The following is a 25,189-nucleotide window of genomic DNA, read 5'->3' as shown; positions in this document are numbered from 1 at the left end:
CTGGTCCATCTGGTCCCGAGATCATAGACTAACAACTCGTGGACGGAAATCTCTCATCCGGGCCGTATCCCAAGTTGTCGGTTCCGTAGTTTCGTAAATAACCTCATCTTAGTGCTAACTAGAGATGCTCGTGTCTTGAACTGTCGGAGAGCGGGAATGCACTGACTCGATATGGTGATGTTAGCGGTGGTGTTGAGGTTTGAAACGATGCTCGAGCCGTCTCTTCTAATTCTGGGGGAAATGCTCCGAAGAGAGTAAAGTGGAAGTCATTGGTCAATGCTTAACAAAGGCTCGGTCCCTTCCGCTTTGAGGCTCTTGACTTTCTCAGTAGAGTTTAGAGGTTGACAACACCAATCAGCTCTCTCATACTAGTTTCCTCATGAATAACTGTGACAGATGCGTCGTTACGAGTTCTAATTTTACACTTCAACAGTCACGTCTGTGCTTTCCTGCTTTGGGCCTAATAATGACTTATGCTACGATTCTTGTAGTCCTTTATTCTCAAAGTAATCGTACCTCTCTTTTCACAGTATCAGGCTGGATGACAAAGACAGTGGAGACTTGATGTGAAGTCATCATCGATGGCTCATCCAGTGACTCCTCCACTGAAAACTACCCCTCCATGACTCACCAAAATACAGCAGCATCTCCACTGACAGTCCCCTAGAAGAAGAAAACATCAGGCAGAAGCAAAATTGAGACTCTCCAGATCGTCAATATGAGTAAAAATGATTAATCTGCCTCAATAAATATTCCGAGAATGTAACCTAATTTTCTATATATATTGCATTTATCAAATCTTGAAAACAGAATCTTGCAGATGTTAGCGTGAACCCTGGTAGACACGTCCACTGATAAGATAACGTTTTTTTGAACCCCGCGGTAACAAGGTTGCACAAAAATTCCACAACGCCTTCATCGAATTTGTTCTCGCCAACATAACCGACATACTTTGCAATCTCGCTAAATCGCGTTGCAAATTATTCACCATGGATCCTACGCCAGGACCTGCTGCTCCTCACCAGCCTCCTTACCAATACACAGCAAACCAGGGCTACGAACAGACAGAAGAAATACCCCGCGAACTACAGACTCAAAAAGACGACGGTGCTCTTCTTGAGCAAGAAGACGATAACGATTTTGACGATATTTTCGAGGAAGATTTCGACGATAATGAGTGGGCTGCTGATGCAGGCGACTTGACCAAATCTTATAACCGTCAGCGCAATGCCGACGGCGCCGTTGCTCCTCGCTCGAATCAGCAGAAACCTACTGCGAACACCTTTGCCAGCGTCGACGACCAAGTATCCGCCCTCTCCAAGCACGCCGCCAAGCTTCGTCTTGACAGTGTCAAACAAGATGTCGAAAAAGACAAGGACAAGGCCGACCGCGCCACCAGCGAACAAGTCCTCGACCAGCGCACCCGCATGATTCTCCTCCAGATGATCAACCGTGGCTTTGTTAGCGAAGTCCACGGTGCTATCAGTACCGGTAAAGAAGCCAACGTCTACGGCGCCGTCCTCTACGATGATAAGACTGGCGAGACTACTCAAAGAGCTATCAAGGTCTACAAGACAGCCATTCTGAGCTTCAAGGATAGAGAGCGTTACATCACCGGTGAACACCGTTTCAAAGGTGGCTTTGACAAGGGAAACAACAGGAAGATGGTTAAGCTTTGGGCGGAGAAGGAATTCCGCAACTTACGAAGGATCTACACAGCTGGTATTCCCTGCCCAGAGCCTATCAGCCTCAAGCTTCACGTTCTCGTCATGGGCTTCCTCGGCGACCGCAAGGGCTGGGCGTATCCTCGCCTCCGTGACGCTACTCTAACGGGCGACGATGTCGATCAGCAGTGGTATAAGCTTTATGTTCAGCTGCTTGGCATCATGCGCCGAATTTATCAGGTCTGTCGTCTTGTCCACGCCGATCTGAGCGAGTACAACATTCTCTACCATAAGGAGAAGCTTTACATTATCGACGTGTCGCAAAGTGTGGAGCCTGATCATCCTCGGTCTCTTGAGTTCCTGCGTATGGATATCAAGAATGTGGGTGACTTCTTTAGACGGAAGGGCGTTGATACGCTTGCTGACCGCGCTATCTTCAACTTCATCACTACCCCTGAGGGTCCCGTGGAGGAGCCAGAAATGGCCAAGGCGATCGAGACTCTGTACGAGACTCGCGCTGATACTACTGAAGACCAGGCTGCTCAGATCGAGGTTGACAACGAGGTGTTCAGAAACCAATACATTCCTCAGACATTAGAGCAGGTTTACGATATTGAGAAGGATGCTCAAAAGGTGACACAAGGTGAAGGTAACGACCTAGTCTACAGTAATCTACTGGCAGACCAGGTCATCGCTCCCAAGAAGGATGGTGAAGACAACGAAGAGGAACAAGCTTCCACATCCGACTCTGACGATGAAGGTGCATCTCTCTCAGGCGACTCAAACGACGAGGCCAACTTCGAAAAGGGTCCTCCCCGCGGCCGTCGCTTCGAGGATAAAGATGAGAAGAAGGTTTGATTCCCAACACCCATTCTCCTTGAGAAACTTTACTGACCAATAACTCTCCAGGCCCACAAACAAGCCGTCAAGGAAGCTAAGCGCGAGAAGCGCAAGGAGAAGATGCCCAAGCACCTAAAGAAGAAGATCGTCGCCACCTCGTCCCGTCGCAAGAAATAGACCTGAACAGCTCAGTCTTGGCGATTCCTTATTCGCTTTCTCCCCCCATTCCGGGGCAAGAGACCGTTGTGTCGAGAACGCAGGGCCCTTTGGCCGAAGGAGGAGTAGCACGAAAAGCCTATATCAACCCTTCCCCCAGGCACTGCAATCGGATGATGAAGACATTGATTCGTCGCCCGGAGATGTCACGCCGGCCGAGACGGTTTAGCATTCCCCTTCTTGGGGTCTGTGTAACCTCCGGTTCTTTGGCTCCCGCGGCGATCTGAACGTTCCCCTTTTCATGGGTCCGTTTTGAACGATCAAAGAGAGCTCTGACGATTTGTATTTTGCCTCCCCTTCCCGTTCCGTTCCGGTATGGGAGAGGTGGGTTCCCACCGGATGAGGCCTGGCTGAACCTCTGTAACAAGGGGCTGAAGAAAGCACACCGGAAAAAAAAGTAACGACTTGAATATTATGTATGAAATGCCCTGATTTTATCGCTCAGTTGTGTTTTTTACAACACAAATAAAAAGTCAAAAGTTAACCCTCCCCCTTTGACGCCATTACATGATAACGTACAATCTCAATCTGATCAAAATATCTCAAATTTCAACTCCCGGCAGGTAATACCGTAACAGGACTGGTTATGTTCAAAAGTAAAACTGCTGCTGGGGCTGGCCTGGCGGTGGCTGGGCTAGGAAGTCAAAGTTCAACGAGTCCATTCCCGTGTTCCACGGGTCCGGCGATTCTGTGGCGAGTTAGTTTTTGGCCTGTCAAGAGAGTAGAGTATGACAGATGGGAAGTGACATACCACCCCAGATAGATTCGTAGAGGTCCATGGGAGCCATGTATTGCGTAGGATCGACGTTCATGGCGTTCATGCTGTCGAGATTCAGGTTTCCGTTTGGCATCTGCTGACCGTATGCAAGACTAGGCACGCTTTTATAAACGTTCACATCAGAGAGAGGGGAAAGGAATACTGACCCTGGAAAGTCTTGAATTGAAGCTCCTCCGTTTTGCATCTCAGCCATAGCGAGCGCTGCGTCCTCTCTGGGGTCTGCGCTCTGGGAAACGTTGCGAAACAATGAATTGCCATTTCCGGGAAGTTGACCTGGGTTTCCAAAGGGGTTAAGGGGCGTCCGGCTCCCGCTGCCGGCGGCAGAGGCGTCGCCTTCTTTCTTGAGGTGTGACGGGACAATAGAGCCATGGTCGTAAATGTTCTTGAGGGCCGTGAGGGCGCGGTACAGTGGGCCGGAGAGTTCAATGTCCTTGTCGGTGGTCATGACATGCGGCTCAGGGGAGCTAACGTCCTTGGCAGCAGTGGCAGAGAGAGCAGCGATCAGATCACCCTGTAACTGCCGAACCTCTGGATCCGTCTTTGTCTCACATAGTATGCCGAGGAGCAGAGCTGATGATAGGCCGTGATACGTGAAGGCCCAGCTTCTCGTTGGGATGGAGGAGAGCTGGTGCATGGCGAGAAACATCCTGACGGTTTCGGTTAGGTTGTCTTTGCAGCGATCTGCTAGCGTCTTTCGCTGCTCGGGCTCGAATTCGCTGTCTTTTCGGAGTGCTGGACGACATGCGACGGAGATGACAAATGATGTGTGGAGGCGGATTGCAAAGTGTTGGAGCCGGTCGAGAGCTGTCTTGCAAATCTCTTTATTTCGTAATTGTGGTGCGGTGCGGCTTCGAAGGGTTTCTACGGCTTCGCAGTCGTCGATGATTTGGGCGTATGAAGCACTCATCATGTCGTCGGGGTTTAGGCGACGAGAAATGATTTCCATGAGATGGTACATTGTTTCGAGGTATGAGTAGTTACCGCTTGGTGAGGGTGACATGACGGGGATCGGACAGCAGGGGAAGTTGGTCATTGGAGATCTAACAGCGTTAGAGGTGAGCCATCAACATGCGATACTCAATTACTCACCTGTCAAAGGAAAGCGACGTCAAGGTGTCGTGCCAGACAACGCTCCACCATAATCTTCTTCGCACCATTTCTTTCGATTGGGTGTTTGGGGGTGTACAGTCGCGGCTTTCGTTACGCGGTGTTCTGTGTAGACCGAGCGATTGGGCAAGACGACAGGTCAATCCCATCAGCGCCCATGATGCTTCAGCCTTCATGTCATTCAGAAGAACGAAACATGTAAGAAGAAGAGCTTGGATAGAGTCAAAGGAAGGTCTACGATGTGTCAGTCCAGGTTTGTCAAAATTGGCAGGCTGCATTACCGAAGAAGAAAGTTGCCCAGTCGGAGAAAGTGAAAGGATATCTGAATGAAGCGCTGAGAGTCTCGGGTGCGAATGTGGTATGGCGATTCGTGGTACTGTGATCCAACGGCCAAAACGGCGAAGAGTATTGCCAGCCATGACGCGGTAACTGGTTTGGTGGACTTGATGCCGTTTGTCGCATTGCGTGAACGATCTTCTAGGTAAGTCATGAGCTTGGCCTCAAGGTCGTCAATGTCCATAACGAATCCCCAAAAAGGCTGAGGTATTTCCTTGTATGTACGGAACAGCCTGAATGGCTCGTCAGCTTACGATCTCGCCACAGCGATTGAGCAGAGGGCAAAGGCGAATACTCACTTCATAACCTCGCGGTCGGAAGGTAGTTCAGTGGATATATCCTGTGTCAATTTCTGAAGGTGATGCGACGACATCAGCGGGAAAGGCGCCGATGTGTCCAAGCCGAGAATGGACCTCATGTCTTGTCGAATGTCAAGACCTTCACCTTTGTGAACTGGTGAAGACTGCTCGCGCAGTAAGGCAGGAATACTGTTCTGCCCAAGGTAACGGTCTGCTGCAACCTCCGGTTCATCGATGCTTGCTGTATTGTTTATTAGTCGTATGAACGGTGGCATGACCCGGAACTTCGGATACTCACCAAGGGTGCGCGGCCAACTGTCCTGTCGCTCAACCTTGCGCACTCCTTCGTCGCGAGGAGCTTCTGAGAATGAATGTGTTCTCTTTCGATTGGCGATGCCTTGACTTGATTCTGAAGGTGCAGCAGAGCCTGACAGCTTTGAGGTTGATGAGCGGTTGGGCTTATAGGAACATAGTCTTGGATGCTCTCTCTTGACGCAGTTTTCACAAGGTTGTTTATTGTCGCACTTGACTTTTCTCTGACGACAGGGCCAACAGGCAGTACCTAACGTGATGATGAGCTATCGATTTCCTCAATTGAGGTTATTCACAGTAATCTCTTACCGTAGCGAACCTTGCGATGGGAATGTATGATTCGATTGGCCTCCTCTGGGGTCAGGTCATCAATGGCTACCCGCTCATCTGGACTAGGGTTCTCAGCCATGGTGAATCGGGGATATGGGCTCAGAGACGAGCCGTGGAGCCAAACAAAGGTCGCGATAGCAATTGCGATGTGATGTTATGATTGCAGATGAGGGTTTACGAATGCCGAATTCCGAGAGTCTCCCATGCGATAGCGATAAGAGAGCGGGCGAAGGAGGGGAAGATTGCGGTGCTGACGAGCGGGGCCGGTTCGGCTTTCGAATTGGTTTTAGTTAGGATCGGGATGGTATTAATAAGGTAATAAAGAAGGGGAAGAATGCACTTGGCGGCTGATCTTTTGACCTTTGGTTTCTCTATGCTTGGCTGTTGATTCGTTCAATGGGGCACGAGACCAGTATGAGAACCGACATCCCGAAGCCACCGGTCGGATAAACTGAGGCCGATTCCGCGAAGCAAGCCACAGCCTGTCATGATTATCTCGTCTCTAGGGTAAGGAGACAAGAGAAATGACGATTCATTCTCCATGTTTATCATGTTCAGCTTCATTTTTGACAATTATCAACAGTTCCTATTAGCACTCAATCAATGCAACTTCAGTTTATCATGATTCGCTCTTTCTCTCGTCCTTTTTTGCTGTTTCGTCTTGCTGTTTTCTCTGCGTGGGGGCCTACCATTCACTGCCTGTCTCAAGTGCCTTCATTTCTATCCAACATCTGCGCTCGCCCATGCTCCCCTGTCCAATCACCATATTTTTCTGATACCCAATTTGTTCTTGCATGATCCAACATTGGACTCGGTTTGGTTCACGAGGCTGTACATTGATTTGCTGAATAGAGCTGTTTTGTTACAACAAACCACCACCGTCTTTCAGGACCAGAACTGCCATTGCAACCGTTTTCACGCCTTCGAGATCGAGGCCGAGAACTCAAACAGCTATAAAGTGTCCCGTTTGCTAAGGAACACTTCAATCACAATTGTACGACCTGCAGCTCTGGCTGGCTGAGCCTCTGCGCAGCGCAGCGCAAGCTGAGAGTGATCTCCCGCCCTCAATTGTCGCGCGCTAATTTTACTGACTCTAGGCTCTCATGCTCGCTTCCCAGATTCCCCATTCACTCATTTGACTGTTTCAACCGATTTGACTCTCTAATTTTTGGCTTCTGGCGCCGGTCGTCATGGCTAGTCAGCTCTCATCCAGGAAAGGAGAGCAAGCCAAAGACGAACTCGATCGCACCATTCGCTCGCTCAGCACTGATTTTCAGCTTCAGCTTCACATCCCTGACTTAACTCTGTCGCCCAGTAAGCGCCGGCAACAGCATCGCAATGGAGACCAAGAGCGAAGCGAACACATCTACCTATGCGCATATCGCCTAAAGTTCCAGGACCCCAACCGTCTCTCGATATGTCTGACTCGCTTCCGTGAGCAAGCGGACGAGCATCTCAAGAATTGGATCTGGAAGCCCCGTGCTGACCCTGATACGACCCCGACCAAATCCTCCTTCGGCCCACTTCCACACCGTCCTCATACCCGCTTGACTCCAGAGGAGCGGGCCGAGCTACAGGACTTTCTGCTGCAGTTGCTCAAAGACGACAATATCGTGAATCGCCAGCGTTCTAAGTATTCGAAGCGCAAGTCTGATGAATTCCTGGATCCTAGTTCCAAGAGATCTAGAGACTCTTTCGAGGGTTCCCCTGCGTACGATAGCATTGACAGTATCCCAGTTCGTTCTAGCGCTGTGGCCTCCAGTAGCCGTCTATCAACGGGACGGCCCGCTCGAGGCGCAGGTACATCGTCCTTCACCAATGGTATAGCCAATTCCGCCACCACATCATTTGCCAGCACTCAGCCATCATCGTTCGGCATAAGGTCATTCAATTCCAGTAGAGTTTCACTGGCTCCAACTGATTTCACAAATGACTATGCGCCGAGCACTCAAGCAACTACCGTAACGAATACCTCGTTTAAAAGATCTCAGCAACCCTTTCATAGCACTCAACCTTCCTTCACTAGCAATGCGACCTCATCGAAAGACATTCAGATTCCCTTCTCTCAAAGTATTCGAAGATTTGAGTACAAGCCACCAAGCGAGGAAAATCACAATGACGTTGATCCAGCGAAACCGCCTTCATTTCGGAGGTATGGGGATCGAACGCCCCCAGAGCCTGTCATCGATCTCACCAATGAAGATGAGCCCATGGAAGAGCCAAGGCTTCCAGTTCTGTCAATGCCTCAGCCTATACGGAGCCAGGTCGATTTGAAGAGAACATGCCTGATTCGATCCAGCAGCCCCGCGACAGCCTATTCTAGCCTGCCAGAAATGAACGAGTTTGACACAATGCTGCTCGATGCTCCCATCTTTGACCCAGAACCACCTGGATGTGCGCTGACAGATCGCCTTCGAAACATCTGGCCAAAGTTCCCCATTCCCGGGTTGAATCAGGCCCCTCTGATCATTCTGTGGGAGCTTACCCGTGCCGCGCTTCATTGTCGCGTGGACTTGTCTACGTGGGATCTCGAATACCAACCTAACGATAGTTGGCATGATCAAACCCAGTTCCGAGGCCAGATCTTCAGACATCGACTCTTTGTCGGACAAGGCTTGCCTCCAGCTTGCGATCGTGCCGTATGGGATGCTGCGTTCGGGTCATTCGCCTCACAAGACAAAGCCGTCGTTCTTGCTGCAGAATTTGTCTGTAATACAGAAGATTCTGGGCAATTATATCGGCTCAAGCTTCAACCACCGCGTCTTGAGCTTGGACATCGACTGGGTCGTCGTTTTGGTGCAGATCGCTTCTTGGAAGTTATCATGCCATCGCCCACTTCCAGAGACGCGCCCGACATAATTAAGCAAGACCCGCAAGGTGCAAATAAAGTCATCAAATGGTTGACTGAGAGCCTTCATTATTTTGTCGGTCGCTCATGGACAGCTTTCTATACTCGAGAGGCTAAGAAGTCCATCAAAGACCCGCGCCCTCCTCACAAGTCACTTACGATCATGCAAGAGCGCGTCTACTTCTTCGCAACTGATGGTATCAACTTTCGTCTTCCCATGAGTCAGTTTCCTCCTTTGGAAGAAGCGACATCTCTAGGGTATCGTACAAAGATGCGACGCTGTGATCTCTTGAATTGGGCTATTAATATCGAGCAGAACTCCTCACAACCGGTGCCAAAGTTGTTTTCACGACTTGCTCTCAGTGAGTTGTTTGACCGTTTTTCATGCTCTTAGCTAATATTCCAGTCCAGGCCTCAGTAAGACTGTTCCCACTATCGTCATTGAACCTCACCAATTTCGACATCGCGATACAATGCTAGGTTTCCACAAGTATATGAGCAATAAAGAGAAGAAAGAGCAGAAGGATATGGGTGACGGTATCGGTCGAATGTCTCGCAACCTGGGGCGGAGGATAGCGACTCACTTGGGACTCTTGGAAACACCATGCGCATTCCAGGCACGAATCGGGAGTGCGAAAGGGATGTGGATAGTTGACGTCGAGGACGATGGTCTTGACAACGACGATTGGATCGAGACTTATCCCTCACAACGCAAATGGAACTGCGACTTTGAAGACATTCATCACCGGACATTTGAGGTGCGCGAATGGTCCAGAGAGCTGAGGTCTGCTGCACTCAACACGCAGTTCATCCCGGTTCTTGAGGCGCAGGCGCCTGTGCCCAAGGATATGCGCAATGTTATCGCTCGTCACCTGGCAAATGGTCTTCAAGAGGAGATTGGGGGTCAACTCGCTGCCATGACCCATCCGACTAATCTTCGTGGCTTCACACATCGCGGATTTGACCGAGCGACACTGGGAAATGTCCCATTCCTGGGCGCCCTGCCAGAACGAGAAGAAGACATTATCTCATACATGCTCGACGCTGGCTTCGACGCCACCAAGTGTCGTTTCCTGAGAGATATGGTGTGGAATAACCAGAAGAGACAGGCTGAACAGCTCAAGGCGAAGATGAATATCAAGATTCCTCGATCGACCTACGCGTTCATGACGGTGGACTTCACTGGTACACTAGAAGAAGGCGAGGTTCAGCTTGCGTTTTCCTCGAAATTTCAAGCAGATGGTGAATCAGATACGCTGCTTGATGGGATCAACATTCTCGTAGCTCGAGCTCCAGCCCATTTTGTCAGCGACATACAAAAAGTCAAAGCTGTGTTCCGACCGAACTTGAAGAGGCTTAAAGATGTCATCGTGTTTTCGTCCAAGGGCAAGTCTCCGCTCGCCGACATGCTTTCTGGTGGTGATTACGATGGTGATTTGGCTTGGATATGCTGGGACCCTGATATTGTCAACAACTTCAACAATGCGCCAAAGCCAATCGAGCCGGATCTCGTTGGGCAGGGATATCTCCGAAAGTCCAACCCAAGTTTCAGTTCTATCCTGGATGCGGCCACTGATGTCGATAGTGCATGCGCAGACTTTCTTTGCACAGCGATCTCGTTCAACATGCAACCAGGGTATTTAGGTATCGCGACCAAGTTCAAAGAAAAGCTGTGTTACCTGGAAAGAGGAGTCAACAGCGAACGGGCTGTTGCTTTGAGTACCCTGGTCGCTCTCCTCGTGGACCAAGCCAAACAAGGATTGTTGTTCACTCGTGAAGACTATGATCGGTTGAAGCGCGATATGAAAATGAAAGGCAAAGACCCAGAATATGAGAACGAGAGGAGTTCCAGACGCAACTACGTCAACAGGGATGGTTCCATACATATTCTTGATGAGCTCAAGTTTATGGTAGCTGAGGACACAATCGCAGATGCATTGAAGAAGTTCTCTGATGCTCTCTTTGGGAAGGACGTCCCCGTACAAGCATGGGACAAGGATCTAGCTCGTCTTTGGGACGACTTCGAAAGCCAGAAGAACGATTCGAGGATCATTGGCAGACTCATGACTGCCCTCCGTGCACAGGTTTCTGATACCACCAACGAATGGAGGAGGGCAATGGCTGGCGGTAAAAGCGATCCCTCGAACAGCGACTTTGGCGTTAAAGTCAGAGAAATACATCAGAAATGGTCTTCATACCAACCACCACCCGAGCTCCTTACATCGAAGCAAGTTAAGCCCCTCCTCGACAAATGGAGCGGCGACCCATCCTTAAGCAAATGGGAGCTCCTCAAAGCATCAACCATGTTCAAACTAGGCTATGAAAACTCATACAACATGCTCTGGCGTCTCTCAGGCAAACAACTCGCCTGGATGAAAGCAACGATGTCACGCAGCACATCAGACGCAAGCGCGATCGCAGTGACGGCTGAGATGTGGAGTATTCTCAAACCTGACAACAAGCGTATTGCGGCGCTCAATGCGCGGAGGCAGATCGGGCATGACAATGAGAGTCTGGCGGCGCTGGAGGAGGTCACGGAGTATGACGAGACGGGGACGCAGATTGACGATGCCTAGAGGCGCATTGGATCGGATAGTTCGACGTTCTCGAATACGGGATCTTTTAAGAGCGGGGGCTCTTGACGTTGGATGCAGATTTGGGAGGAAAAGGTTGAGACTTGAGGATATTGAGAACGTGGGGGCGTTGGATATGCTGATGCGAAGCTGGCTTGGGCGTCCTTCAGCTGATCACGGGCGTGATCCAATGCAATCGAGGGTTTGTATTTGTGGAATTGAGTGATATCCTGGCGTTGTAATTAATACACTACATTCTACTCGCAACAGACAGAAGAGCTGAGTAGTCTTTACTAGAGAAAATACTTCCGGTGGAGGTGCATCGCAGTGACTTTGCTGTGTATATCGTCATTCGTTTTGTGGTGCTAGCACATGATGTGATGTCTAAGATCCAGGAACAAGGAATTAAGGCCAAAGCGCTGCAGGCTGCAGCCACTACCGATGATCGAACTGTAAAGTCATGCTTCGAAATTTCCCGTGCTTTATTCCCATAACAGCTGCCAGGGTTTCAATCAGCTAACGCCAAGCACTGGAATGTTCCTTGTCTCCGTCATGACGCGCGTAAATGATCTGTGATGAATTCAACATTAGGCGGGCGAGCTGCATTCATTACACAGCACGGTCTACTTGTGTATCCGTATGAAACAGAGAAATGCAAACAAAGAATCGGGTTATTCTGTAAACAAAAAGGCCGCTCGGACGTCCTTAAGCATAACGGAAACTCCCAAATTCACAAGATTAGGTTGGCGCTCGGCAGGTCGGCATTGGACAAGACACTAGCGGCTCTTGGTCTTCAGCTCTTCAGGCCCTGTAGCTACAGGGAGCTTCCGCTGGTGGCAGATCTGATTGGGCGGGAGGGGGGATCTAAACCATTTTCCGTTACAGCTCTGGCGCCTCAATGAGGTCATTGAGTTTAGGCCAAGCTCCGTGTGTGTGATGTCTTTGATTCTTGGGCAATCTTGGAGGGCCCCGCTTGGACTGTATGTGATGATAATCTTCTTTTTTGGTGCCCTCCCTTTTGTGTTTGTGTTTGTGTTTACACTTCACATCTTCATCATCACCATCAGCATTGATTGAATCAGTCATCAAGCGCGATTGATTTTTCGGTATTCGTATTGCGACCCGGTACTTGGTATCCCTGCGCTGATCACGACCCCATCGCGAATAAGAAACATCCTCCCTGGAGCAACGAGACTGAACCAGGCGGCGAAAGTAATTCGTCAAAGAGCCTCCTAAGTTCATCGTAAACTTATCAAGGCATCTCTTTTACAAGGATCGACCATGGGCGAATCCGACAATTACTACAATCCGAATCAACAGCCGCCGTACGGCTACTCCAACGGCGGCGGTTATCAACAACAATACCAACCTCAACCTCCCCCCGCGACCCATCAGCAACAATATCAACCACCGCCTCAACAGCCATACCCTCCCCAGAATGGCAACGGCTACATGCCCGCCCAAGGCTACGGCGGCAACGAAAAGGCCTCGTTCGAAGAGCAGTTCCAGATCCCCAAGCCAAAGTACAACGATCTCTGGGCTGGTATCCTCTTCATTCTCTTCATGGCTGGCTACGTTGTTGTCTCTGGTATTGCGCTTCAAGGATACGCAGCGAATAAGGGGAATGCTGGGTCTGGAATTTACGGTAATCGGAATGACTTTTCGCTGAACACGAGTACCGTTATTCTGTTCATGTTTGTACTCGCTGTTGCGTTTGTGTTATCGTGTGCATATGTTTGGCTTGCGCGGTTGTTTCCGAAGCAGTTTATTTGGGTTACTGGTATTCTCAATATCTGTTGGGCGCTTGGAACTGCTATCTTTTACCTGTGGCGCAGATACTGGTCTGCTGGAATTGTGTTCCTCATCTTTGGACTTTTCCTGGCCTTCTGCTTCTGGACATGGATTTCTCGAATTCCCTTCTCGGCGCTGATGCTTCGAACGACCATCGACGTTAGCAAGAAGTATGGCCATGTCTACCTCACTAGTCTGATTGGAGGCATCATCGCTACGGCTATGTCTGCTTGGTTCTCTATCACTCTTGTCGCAATCTACGTCAAGTATCAGCCCGCGAACGACAACCCCTCTTGCGCCGACGGCGGCTGCAGTGAAGGCAAGGTCATCGGTCTCATCGTCTTCATCACCTTCGCCATGTACTGGTTCTCCGAGTGGCTCAAGAACACCATCCACACCACAATTGCCGGCGTCTACGGCTCTTGGTACTTCAACCCTCACAACTTCCCCAAAGATGCTACTCGCGCTTCTGCCAAGCGAGCCTTGACCTACAGCTTTGGTTCCATTGCACTGGGTAGCTTGCTGGTCGCCATTATCCAGTTCGTCCGTCAGATTTGCACCGCTGCTCGAAACCAGGAGGCTGCAGATGGCAGCATGTTGGGATACGCTCTGTTCTGCTGCATTGGCTGCCTTCTTGGTATTTTGGAGTGGGCTGTTGAGTTCATCAACAGATATGCTTTCTGCCATATTGCGCTTTACGGCAAGGCTTACTTTGCGGCTGCGAAGGATACCTGGAAGATGATCAAGGACCGAGGAATTGACGCTCTGATCAACGTAAGTACAATCACCTTTTCTTCAAGCACACTGCTAACTTGTGTAGGACTGCCTCATCGGACCTGTTCTTTCGTTCGGCGGCCTCTTCATCGCATACGCTTGTGGTCTCCTTGCCTACCTCTACCTCTACTTCACCGATCCCCCTTACAACAGCGACGGTCAATACACAGCAGTCGTCATGGCATTCTCGTTCCTCATCGGCTTCCAGATCGCAAACATTTTCACCACCCCGATTTCGAGCGGTGTCGAGACAATCTTTGTTGCTGCTGGTTGGGATCCTCAGGTCATGTGGCGCGATCACCCCGAGCTTTACCAGGAGATGTGCAGAGTGTATCCCAAGGTTCAGCAGGTCATTCATGATCGATAAGCAAGTCAAGATGGAGATGCATCTTGATATCATCATGTCTCTACCCTGAGTAAGTCATAACGAGCGACTGATTAGCTAAAATGACGAATACTTACTGAATTATAGGATAAAAAGTCCAAGCTTAGGCTAGAGAAGCCTAAGGACTGGGATTCTTTTCACGATTGACTGATTGACTGGCCGCTTGTCTTTGAATGATACCATAGAAGGATACTGGAGGATTCATTGTGTCTTGTGCATGATGAAAATTGTCTTTTGTTTCGCTCAGCGGTTTTGTACCGCTGAGAATATGTAATGATCCGTCATAATAAATAATAACTTCTTCTTGAACTTGAATCTTGCTTGGTGTTTTGATTCACCGATGATGTTGAATGACTGTAGCTTACCTGAACTGTGCAAGGTATCAGGGACTATGACTAAGGAAGTGGTGTTTTGACGCTTCATGTTTATAAGGGGCGCAATTGTAAACCGGTCTGGAGGCTGAAGTGTTTGTATAAAGTGCATGCAGATTATCGAGCTGACTTGAGCTGCGCATTTTGTTCGACAAAGGAGCTATTGTGGTGGGCTAAAATGGCAGCGAAGGACGGACGCAAGATGGGCTGGCACCACACCAACAAAGGTCAGATCTCAGAACCGGACGATGATAGGCTCCTTCTAGTGATCAATCTAGTGACTTGAAGGTTAATATGGAACAGATTGGTTACCCGAACCAATTTGCAGCATAACCCAAGGTGAAGGAGTTTCCGCATCGTTTTCGTATGTTGGCTTGGGGTGATCCGTCGTCAAACCTTGGCTACAAACGAAGTGGTGTGAGTTTACAGCTCCAACATCAACACCAACTGCGCCGCACAGTCTCACTCAAGCATGGATACAAAGGTCCTTTTGGATATCACATCAAACAGCCAACAATAATTGCCAAGAATAGACCATCAAGCATAGAGCCTATCGGACTTGCGCCCGTAACGACACGAGGGAATAGTCAGTTCATGCATGCCTCGCGGGAAGATCTCCCGGATCTTATTTTCCTATCACGATCCTAGCTAGGTCCAAGCTGAAGGGTATGATAGGGGGGAGTATTACACAACTTGATCGTCAAAGAATTTGTCAGTTAAACTGTGGTGAGACGGCGGGGGGAGGGAAGCGAGATTGTCGAATGATGGGGATAACGCGGAGGAAGAGACGGCTATGCAGTGGTGGAATGTTTTGTCATCTGAGTGAATGTTACTGTGACGATGCCAATGGTCAATTGCACTAATAATGGTTTGGGGGTAAAGTGTTTTCGACCGTTGGGTTGAACTGGGGATGAGGCTTGATATCCGATTGAAGCATCACAACTGCTCCCATCACATCGGAACTCTTCATGACTCAACTGACAGTCTCGGCCCGTAATCGCCATCAGATCCCCAGTCACAAACTAAACAGTGATGGCATCTTGCGGAGTCAGTACATAATGAAAACACCCAAGCCCAGGTTCTCCTCAAACCCCGTTTGACGCCATGAATGCTTATTTTCAGCATCACGTAACCGTATCAAAATCACTCGGCTAGATCCATTATTTCGTCCCCAGTATCAGCGAGTCTAGCAGGTTTTATTGATGGTCGGTGCTCTCCGATAATGGAGAAGTGATTCACGTAAAACAGTCACGTCGGAGATGCGAGGTTGTCGTCGGCAGAAAGAGCCGCATATCCTTGTTAAACCTCTACGAAATGGCCCGACAGTTTAAAGCTGAGAGAGTTACTGGGAGGGTGCCTTGTCAGACCACGAGCAGCTGCATGTAACTTAAGCCACCCGATCCAAGGCTTCGATTTGTTCCATGCAGAATATCAAGCCACTTGAAATTTTCTCTTTTTCTTGGCTTGAGACACACTCATTGGTTGTTTTGCGTGGTTTTGCAGCGGACTGTCCGTGGCAAGGATTTCAAGTGGCGCGTGAAAAAAACAACCCCTGGCCCTTGAGAACTTTTTCTTCTGCGTTTTTAGCGTGGCGGCTCGGGAAACCTAACTCAATTGGTAACGAACCGGAAACTACAGAATTAAACATCTCGCGATATTTCACATTCAACGTGATTAACCCAAAAACCCGGAGCTCTCCTTTACTACTTGTATATTGAAAATATGATGTGTAGTTTATGACTGTGATATGTAGGGTGATTTAATCGAAATAGGAAGCTGGGGAAGGCGGGTAATTTAGGTTGTTTGATGGTTGAGTGTTGTGGTGATCGCTGAGATCGCTCATACCGGGAGGCAAATGTTCGAGAAAATCTCGCTGCCAAAATATCCATTTACATCCACTCACACAGACCAGACCTTGGTAGGTAACTGGCCTGGTCCGATATCGAAATTTTTCGTAATGGGCCCATTCATTCCCGATTGATATACCCATCCCCGTTGACATTTCATTTTTTTACATAACAGAGTCATTGCCAGCCCACTTGGTCTCGGTCTTTCGTCTCTCATCTCATCTTACCACTCTTCTCCCTTTCTTTCAAGCGAGTCAATCCTGTCTTCTTGTCTCTTGTGTCTCGCATTATCGACAGCTTCACTGTTACCTGAGATACAGCCATCATGCTCATGGACTCTTCCTCAGCGGACGAAAAGTCCCCTCGTGTTAGCAACGAGAAGAAAACCCCCAGCAAGGAAGATGTCGAGACCGGCGAGGCTGGCCTCGACAGGGCCATGAGCTCGCGTCACTTGCAGTTCATCGCTATTGGCGGCACCATCGGAACAGGTCTCTTCCTCGGTGTAGGTCCAGCCCTCGTCAAAGCAGGTCCCGTGTCGCTCCTCGTCGCATTCGCCTTCATGGGTTCCGTCGTGTACTCCGTCATGGTCAGCTTGGGAGAGATGGCGGCGTACATCCCCATCACTGGATCGTTCACCTCGTATGCCGCTCGTTTCGTCGATCCCACGCTGGGCTTCGCCATGGGTTGGCTGTACTGGTTTAGTTGGTCTATCACCTTTGCGCTGGAACTTGTTGCCGCGGGTATTATTATCCAGTATTGGGATTCGGATCTTAGTATTGCGATCTGGATCAGTGTTTTCTGGGCGTTATTTACGGCGTTGAACTTTGTCCCCGTGAGGATCTTTGGAGAGATTGAGATGTGGTTCTCTATGATCAAGGTCGTTACCATCATTGGCTTCATCATCTTCTCCATCTGCGTAAACGCTGGTGTTGGTGAGGAGGGCTACATTGGTTTCAAGTACTGGAAGGATCCCGGCGTCACAAACACCTACATGGACATTGACGGTGCCACGGGCAAATTCGTCGGTTTCTGGGCTGTTCTCGTCACTGCTGGTTTTTCGTACCAGGGCACTGAACTCGTCGGTGTAGGCGCCGGTGAGACCGCCAACCCCCGCAAGGCTATTCCCAAGGCTATCCGCTGGACTTTCTGGGGAATTTTCAGTCTGTTCATGGCGACCGTCTTCTTCGTCGGTATCAATGTTCCCTCCAACGATCCTCGACTTGACTCTGGTGCGCAGGATGCTTCTGCTTCACCTCTCGTCGTCGTCGCTACCCGCGCTGGTGTCAAGGTGCTTCCTGACATCATCAACGCCGTTCTTCTCTCTGCCATTCTCACAGCTGCCAACTCAAACGTCTACTCTAGTAGCCGTATCATGGTCGCGCTCGCTGAAGATGGTCTTGCTCCCGCTTTCATGAAGCGCACTAACAAGTATGGAACTCCTTACTTTGCTGTGGCTTCATGCTCTGTCATGGGTCTCATCGCCTACATCAACCTGTCCTCCAGCGGAGCCGAGGTGTTCAACTGGCTTCTCAACGTCAGTTCCACCTCGTGCTTCATCACCTGGGTCCTCATCAACGTCTGCCACATCCGCTTCCAGAAGATCATGCGCGTGCAGGGAATTCCCCGTTCTGAGCTGCCCTACCTCGCTCCTCTCCAGCCCTACCTTTCCTACTACGGTGCTTTCTTCGTGGCGTTGATCACCATCACTTGTGGTTTCACAGCCTTTATCGATTGGAGCGTAGCCGATTTCTTCTCCAACTACATCAGCTTGATGCTTTTCGCGGCGTTGTATGTTGGTCATAAGCTCATCTGCCGAACCAAGGTTGTTCCTCTAGCTGAGGTTGATCTGAGCAAGGGACGAGAGGAAATGTAAAACGAGTTTCGATTCGGAGTTTTGGGTGTTGGAAAAGTAGCAAAAGTTTTGTGTCCTTTTTGGCGTATAGCAGTTAATAGTTGTAATGAGAGATATGATACCCTGAATACTCGAGTCTCGTCCGTGAAGTCGAATGTGTAGTACTTTAGAATCGATAATTCGAAGTCAGGGGATGGATAATAGGATAAAACAGACATCAAAGGTCAGGGGGACATCGATGGTTTTATTGTAGCACGATGAATTTATTTTACGTCAAATAGTGGCATGAGACCACGGAATGGCACTCTTTTTTCGGTAAAAGTATCAAATTATTTGGTAATTTTTTATTAGCAGCATGTCAAGACATGGCAAAGGGCGTTGTGTCTCGACATGATGGGACCCAGTTGACAATGACAAGACAAGGTAAAGGGCGTTGTCAAGGCGGGTCCCTTTATCTTATCGTTTGACAAGCTTTGGTGGGACCGGATAAAGTGATGGAGAATAATCATGCTATTTTATTTATAGGATTTGATTAATGGGTTTCCGTTTGTTATGGTTAATTTTCAACGGTTCAATTATGGTGTCGCCGTTTCCCTGCTGGTTCGATGGAGGAAAATAAAGATTTGCTGATCTTCAGCACTGAGATAGCCAAGCAGACAATCACAAGATCTTGACCTGGGCACTCATGTATATCAATATTGGTTTTAAAAAAAAAAATGTCGTTCTCGTTCATTCTGTCCCAAGGACTCTCAACTGCTTGTACTGCCCACTGCTCAACCCTTGGTACAGGCGTTGTGTCGTCCATAACTTGGTCTGGTCCGGGAGTCATGGAGGAGGAACAGGATTCCTATCAAGCTCGGCGGACGCCTTCGATCCGTTCCGGCGACGAGTTCATCTCCCCGAAGAGCAAACCATTGACTGCAGATCTAATGCTGTGCGGTTCGGCGGATGCGATTGGCTTGGCGGCTCTACGCGAACAAAGTTGCTGACGTCTTTGTGCCAAGCCTCGCCTTAAGCTTCTTTTGATGTTGCGCAGCCAAGATGGAGATGGAGATGGAGGGTCACCCCACGCTGCAACCCACCTCTTCAGCCGTCTTTTCAGCTTTTTATTGGGATATGTACAATGGCTGAATTGTCAAGAATTACCATCGTCAACTGATTATCTTGAGTAGCCTAGTAAGAGCAATAACTTGCCGAGAACGTCTGTCTCACCACCACCAAACCTCAAACTCTTCCATGATCAAACTCCGACAGGGCAAGAAAAATCCAGGGCGCATCCTGTGCCTCAAAGAAGCTCATCACATCCACCCTGATTCGCTGGCCCTCCAAGAAAATAGACTCCCCGAGCGTCATGCACGAGTATGAAAGCGGTAATGCTCGACAAATAGTGGCGATGGTCCGACCCCTCTGCTTCGGGTCGTCGGCGCCAATCAGGGCAGTGCACGACGGGGAGAATCGCGATGTGACAGGCTTTCGAGGGTAAAGTACTCCGGTTCTGGGAGTCATGGGGTTGGAAAAGTTGGAAAAGAGGGTGGTGACACGTTGGCACTTCGGTCAGATAATAGGATAGGATTGGTGATGAGGCGATATGTTGATATCAGTGGAGGGAACGGGGAGAACAAGTTGGGATTGTCTGCCCTGCGAGATCCGAAGCGTGAACGTGCTAATTTGGTCGATCTCGTGTGACGAGTAGCTTGAATAGTACGAACTCTTGAATAATCCCGCAATTGATATGCAGGTGACTTGGTTTTGGAGGAATGATCCAGGTCTAGGTGCTGGGATTAACACATTGTGCATAACCATCCTGCGGCTGGAAGTGTTATCACGTATGGCTATAGGCTGTTCACTCTTTCTTTCCAGCAATGCTTTATCAAACTGAGTCTGTAACGGTACCATAAACCCTGTAAGAATTCGTCAAGCTGATATTGAAAATATCTTGAAGTATGGTAACTAATTGAAGATTACCCTGTAACGTCGCTAGGGGAGTTCCGATTGGCGCTATGAGACAGAATCAGGGGTGCTGTAAAAGATGTTTCTAGCACGTGAAAGTGGCCCCAAATGTTTGGTTTCGTTGAGAAGTCCCTTGTTTCTTCCCTACAGGGATCAAAACTTTTCAAGATTAAGTTTCAGCGATTGAACATCGCAATATTAACAGAGACATGAATTGAAAGAAAATACGAGAGAACCAAAGACATGCTTCCATTCCCCTCCATTGATACCTTCTCCAGGGCCGCGATGGAGTCCCCCCTCCCCCTCCAGGTCCCAAAATTGGCGGGCAGCTAGGCCTGAAATGTCTTTAGGGCAGTCCAATCATGGCTACGTGGGGGGGCATGTCAATTGGCACCGCCCTGACATTGATTGATGCACTGGCTGGTATTGTGAATAAAATGCTACTCCCTGCTTCCAAGTGGCTTCTTCTTAAAACCTAGAGACTTGGTGATACTTTCTGGATCTTTATCTTTTTCATTCTTATCTTCAATCGACCTTGACCGGTGTTGTAGCACAACAGCCAGGTGTTATCTTGCTGGCCTTTTTTCAACCCCACAAACCTTAGGATATGGCAGCTTGAAAGGTGTCTACTGTTACAAGAGTAAGAGATAGGAAGGATCCTCGCTTGGGGATCACAGACTAACGTTACCGAGACCCCAGAAAAGGTATCATCTATTCCGTACTATACGTATTGTACGTACGTGAGAGGCAATTGTTGGGGATAGACAGACATTACCGGACCCGTCACCGACATCTCTTTTAGCCCAGTGGTCGCGTGACCCACCCACCGCTCTTCATCTCTACCTACCCTTTCATACCACTACCTTCCCTTCTCCCTCACATTCACTTTCACACAAACTTACCTGACATCATGACAATTATCGATGTCAACAAGGATCTCGCTGCTCTCTTTGAGCAGCAGGCCCAAGCAACTCCAGATGCCGTGGCCCTCGAAGATGAGAAGAGATCTCTCACATACGCAGAGCTCGACAGAGAAACCTGGGCGCTAGCTGAGCGATTGCGTGACTACGGTGTTGGTCGCGATGATCTCGTCGGTGTTCTCATGGGCAGAAGTGCAGACTACGTTATCGCCGCTCTCGCTACCCTCAGAGCTGGTGGTGCGTTTCTAGTGCTTGAGGTTGCGTACCCTGCTGGCCTTTTGCGAGATGTCATTGAAGATGCGAAACCAACTGTCATTCTTACTCAATCTGAGTACTCGGGCAATCTCACTTCTGAAACTCCGGTTATTGTTGTCGATAGTCCCGACAAGTTAGCTAGGGGAGAGATTTCACCTCATCTCGACGAGAGGAGATCACTGCCAGAGGATGATGATGTGGAGCGTTTGCTGTTTGTGTCGTACTCTTCTGGTACGACGGGAAAGCCCAAGGGTATTATGAATCCCCACAGGGCGGCGGTTCGCTCCTACGATTTGAGATTTGCTGTCAGTGATCTCAAGCCCGGTGATAGGGTGGCATGTAATGTGTTCTTCATTTGGGAGATGCTCCGACCTCTTATTCGAGGTGCCACAACTGTCGCTATTCCCGATCACGCCAGCTATGACCCAGTTGCTCTTGTTGAGCTTCTCTCACAATGGCGCATTACCGATACCCTCATGACTCCTACACTTTTGGCGACAGTTCTATCTCGGCATCCCAAGCTGGGCGAGCAGCTTCCTCATCTTCGTTCGCTCTGGCTGAATGGTGAGGTCGTCACTACAGATCTTGTGCGCCGTGCAATGGATGCTCTTCCTGAGACACGTCTTCTCAATGTCTACAGTGCTTGCGAGACTCACGAGACTGCTGTTGGAGATATCAGGACATTCGTTGACTTTGACACACGAGTGTGCCCTGTCGGTCCTCCAACAGATCCTGAGCATACTTATGTTCTCGACGAGGCTGGCAACAGAGTCAATCAAGGTGATAGCGGAGAGCTTTACGTTGGTGGTAAACTTCTAGCCCGAGGATATCTCAACTTGCCCGAAACAACAGCCAAGGCGTTCCAACCTGATCCTTTCGCTGGAGACAAGGACGCGCGCATGTACCGAACTGGTGATTTGGCTCGCATTCTTCCTAATGGGCTCTTGGAGATTACTGGCCGAGTTGGCGGCATGATTAAGACTCGTGGTTATACCGTCCAGCCTGGAGCCGTTGAGAGCGCTATCCGAAAGCATCTTGCTGTTCGTGACTGTGCGGTCGTGGCTCACGGTGAGGGTCTGGAGAGACAAATTGTTGCTTACATCGTTCGTGAGAAGGGCGAGACTAGAGATCGAACCATTCCTCTCGTCGATGAATATGGCTACAGCCCCGTCGCTCGACGTGCTCTCACGGACCATCTCGCTCACTACATGATTCCCTCAGTCTGGGTCGAGCTGGAGGAGCTCCCAACACATGGTGTCTCCGGTAAGGTCGATCTCAAGGCTCTGCCTGCACCTCCATCTCCGAGATCGCCTAGACCTGCGCAGAAGAAGAAGAAGGAGCATAACATCAAGGTCAAGACTGAGACTGTCATTCAGTTATGGGCTGCGTCGCTTAACATGCCCGCTAGCGTCATCACACCGAAGCACGACTTCTTCGACCTAGGTGGCCATTCGCTGGCTCTCGCCGACCTTGCTGGCCGTCTTACCAAGACTTTCGGCTTTCCAGTTCCTCTGGCTCCTTTGGCTGGAACACCTACTCTTGAAGGACATGTTTCAGCTATCAAGGCTGCTCGTGATGGTCACACTGCTGCTGTGCAGGCTGATCTCCCCGCTGTTCTTCGCGCAGACTCTGTGCTTCCTGAAGATATTCAGGGTAACGGTACTCGTATGCGTGCACTCAGAGATGCCGAGACTATTCTCCTTACTGGTGTCACTGGTTATCTGGGTGCTTTCCTCCTGAAGAACTTGGTCGATTCTACAGACGCACAGATTATCTGTCTCGTGCGATTCCCCGAACCCGTCGAGGATTGTGCACCCGCTGGTATGGCTCGTATTCGAAAGAACTTGATCGATCTTGGACTCTGGGAGGATTATCTTCTGGAGCGTATTGAGATTCTGCCCGGTACTCTTACCCGAAACCGTCTGGGTCTTGCTCCTGATGTCTTTGATGAGCTGGCGACTCGTGTGCAGGTCATTGTTCACGCTGCTGCTACTGTTAACCTGGTTTATCCTTACGCTGCTCTGCGAAACGCTAATGTTATGGGCACACGCGAGATTCTTCGTCTTGCTGGCCGTAGCGGCGCTACTGTTCACCACGTTTCGACTAACGGCGTGCTTCCACCTTCGCATACTGGCTGGTGTGAGGACACTGTCATCGATGTGGATGACGTTCCTACTAAGTTGCTAGATGGCTATGGTCAGACGAAGTGGGTTGCTGAGAAGCTCGTCAACGAGGCTAGCCGTCGTGGTATTCCTGTGCGTGTATACCGCCCTGGAACCATCTCTGGTCACAGCGTCTCTGGCTCAACGAACGCCTGGGATTTGATCAACGCTATTCTTGTCGAGTCCCTTCAACTTGGTCGTGCTCCTGATGTTGAGGGTTGGTATATCGAGATGACTCCTGTGGACTTTGTCAGCGACGCCATCGTCACTCTCGCCAACCACACCAACGACACCGAGCAGACTATGTATCATCTCGGCGACCCTGCCCCTGTACCTTCCGGAGAATTATTTGCATCTTTGGCTAAGCTGGGCTACCCTACTGAGACTCTACCATGGGACGATTGGGTTGCGTTGTGGTGGGAGAAGCGAGGCAACAGAAAGACTGGTGACGATCCCTTCACAGTCGATATTCTCCGCGGTGGTATGCCCAGCGTGGAGGTCCTCAAGTCAGTCATTGTTCTCAAAGACGGCAAGACACAGCCTACACTCGACAAGTACGACGTCCCTCGTCCCAAGATGAACGACGGTCTTTTAGAGATTTACATGCGACACTTCTACGCTCGGGGTTGGCTCTCCCGCCCTCCTCGTCGCGAACAAGTCAACGGCGTCGCCAAAAAGTGCCGCAAGGGCCGCCTCGCAGGAAAAGTCGCCGTCGTAACAGGTGCATCTTCCGGAATCGGCGCCGCAGTAGCTGCTGGTCTCGCCAAAGAAGGCGCCCACGTTGCCGTCGCTGCTCGTCGAACTGAAGCCCTCGAAGGCGTCAAGAAGAAGATCAGCGTCTACGGTGGTAAAGTTCTTATTCACAAGACAGATGTCACGAATAAGGCTCAGGTGGAGTCTCTTATGAAAGAGGCTACTGAACAGCTTGGGCCGGTTGATATCCTTGTTAGTTGCGCGGGTGTAATGTACTTCACCATGATGGCGAATAACCAGACCGACGAGTGGGAGCGCACCGTCGACGTCAACTGCAAGGGTCTTCTGCACTGCCTGTCATCCACAGTTCCAGGCATGTTGTCCCGTGGAGCAGGCCACATTGTGGCTATTTCCTCCGACGCAGGCCGCAAGGTCTTCCCGGGTCTGGGCGTCTACTCCGCGAGTAAATTCTTTGTCGAAGCGACGCTCCAGGCCTTGCGTCTGGAGACTGCAGGCTCTGGTCTACGGGTCACGGCCGTGCAGCCTGGAAATGTGGCGACGGACCTGTTGGGCATGTCGACCGACCAGGAGGCGCTGAAGAAGTACGGTGAGCCTACGGGTGCCGAGGTTCTTAAGCCTGAGGAGGTTGCTAGCGCTATTGTTTATGCTGTGTGTCAACCGCCGCATGTTGCTGTTAATGAGGTTCTTATTGAGCCTCGTGATGAGCCGATTTAAATTTATGCATGGCGTGAAACAAAATTTGTATCTAGATTTGTGATCTCAGGAATTTCTTCTCTTGTTTGTTTGCTTTATCGGATCATGATGATGAGCTGAATCACGAGATGTTGGGATGGAAAATGAATAGTGTTTAGGCTTGCATGTTTCA

At 49.8% G+C, this 25,189-nt stretch overlaps 6 protein-coding genes across 6 annotated transcripts; 5 read left to right on the top strand and 1 right to left on the bottom strand.

The window, feature by feature from the left end:
- Positions 1-989: 989 nt before the first annotated feature.
- Positions 990-2,681, top strand: BKA55DRAFT_685008 (RIO1 family-domain-containing protein; the record flags this gene model as incomplete). Its single annotated transcript, XM_046198729.1, has 2 exons — positions 990-2,516; positions 2,574-2,681. The coding sequence occupies 2 exons, from the start codon at positions 990-992 to the stop codon at positions 2,679-2,681; spliced, it is 1,635 nt and encodes a 544-aa protein (XP_046055548.1).
- A 629-nt stretch (positions 2,682-3,310) lies between these two features.
- Positions 3,311-5,961, bottom strand: BKA55DRAFT_590061 (fungal-specific transcription factor domain-containing protein; the record flags this gene model as incomplete). The annotated part of the gene is made up of 8 exons (XM_046195034.1): positions 3,311-3,408; positions 3,472-3,590; positions 3,645-4,538; positions 4,588-4,839; positions 4,887-5,174; positions 5,241-5,481; positions 5,539-5,802; positions 5,862-5,961. 8 exons carry the CDS (start codon positions 5,959-5,961, stop codon positions 3,311-3,313), a joined length of 2,256 nt encoding a protein of 751 aa, XP_046055547.1.
- A 1,111-nt stretch (positions 5,962-7,072) lies between these two features.
- Positions 7,073-11,306, top strand: BKA55DRAFT_534496 (RNA dependent RNA polymerase-domain-containing protein; the record flags this gene model as incomplete). The annotated part of the gene is made up of 2 exons (XM_046189599.1): positions 7,073-9,092; positions 9,142-11,306. 2 exons carry the CDS (start codon positions 7,073-7,075, stop codon positions 11,304-11,306), a joined length of 4,185 nt encoding a protein of 1,394 aa, XP_046055546.1.
- Positions 11,307-12,755: 1,449 nt separating this feature from the next.
- BKA55DRAFT_500253 (plasma-membrane choline transporter-domain-containing protein) lies at positions 12,756-14,235 on the top strand (the record flags this gene model as incomplete). Its single annotated transcript, XM_046186738.1, has 2 exons — positions 12,756-13,868; positions 13,915-14,235. 2 exons carry the CDS (start codon positions 12,756-12,758, stop codon positions 14,233-14,235), a joined length of 1,434 nt encoding a protein of 477 aa, XP_046055545.1.
- A 2,561-nt stretch (positions 14,236-16,796) lies between these two features.
- Positions 16,797-18,344, top strand: BKA55DRAFT_534494 (amino acid permease/ SLC12A domain-containing protein; the record flags this gene model as incomplete). Its single annotated transcript, XM_046189598.1, has 1 exon — positions 16,797-18,344. One exon carries the CDS (start codon positions 16,797-16,799, stop codon positions 18,342-18,344), a length of 1,548 nt encoding a protein of 515 aa, XP_046055544.1.
- A 2,839-nt stretch (positions 18,345-21,183) lies between these two features.
- BKA55DRAFT_534493 (uncharacterized protein) lies at positions 21,184-25,038 on the top strand (the record flags this gene model as incomplete). Its single annotated transcript, XM_046189597.1, has 1 exon — positions 21,184-25,038. One exon carries the CDS (start codon positions 21,184-21,186, stop codon positions 25,036-25,038), a length of 3,855 nt encoding a protein of 1,284 aa, XP_046055543.1.
- Positions 25,039-25,189: the final 151 nt, after the last annotated feature.

This window comes from Fusarium redolens (genome assembly GCF_020744475.1).
Source record: "Fusarium redolens strain MPI-CAGE-AT-0023 chromosome Unknown BKA55scaffold_2, whole genome shotgun sequence".
NCBI classification, from domain to species: domain Eukaryota; kingdom Fungi; phylum Ascomycota; class Sordariomycetes; order Hypocreales; family Nectriaceae; genus Fusarium; species Fusarium redolens.
Note: the sequence above shows the minus strand (reverse complement) of the source record. Positions and strands in the feature narration are given on the sequence as shown.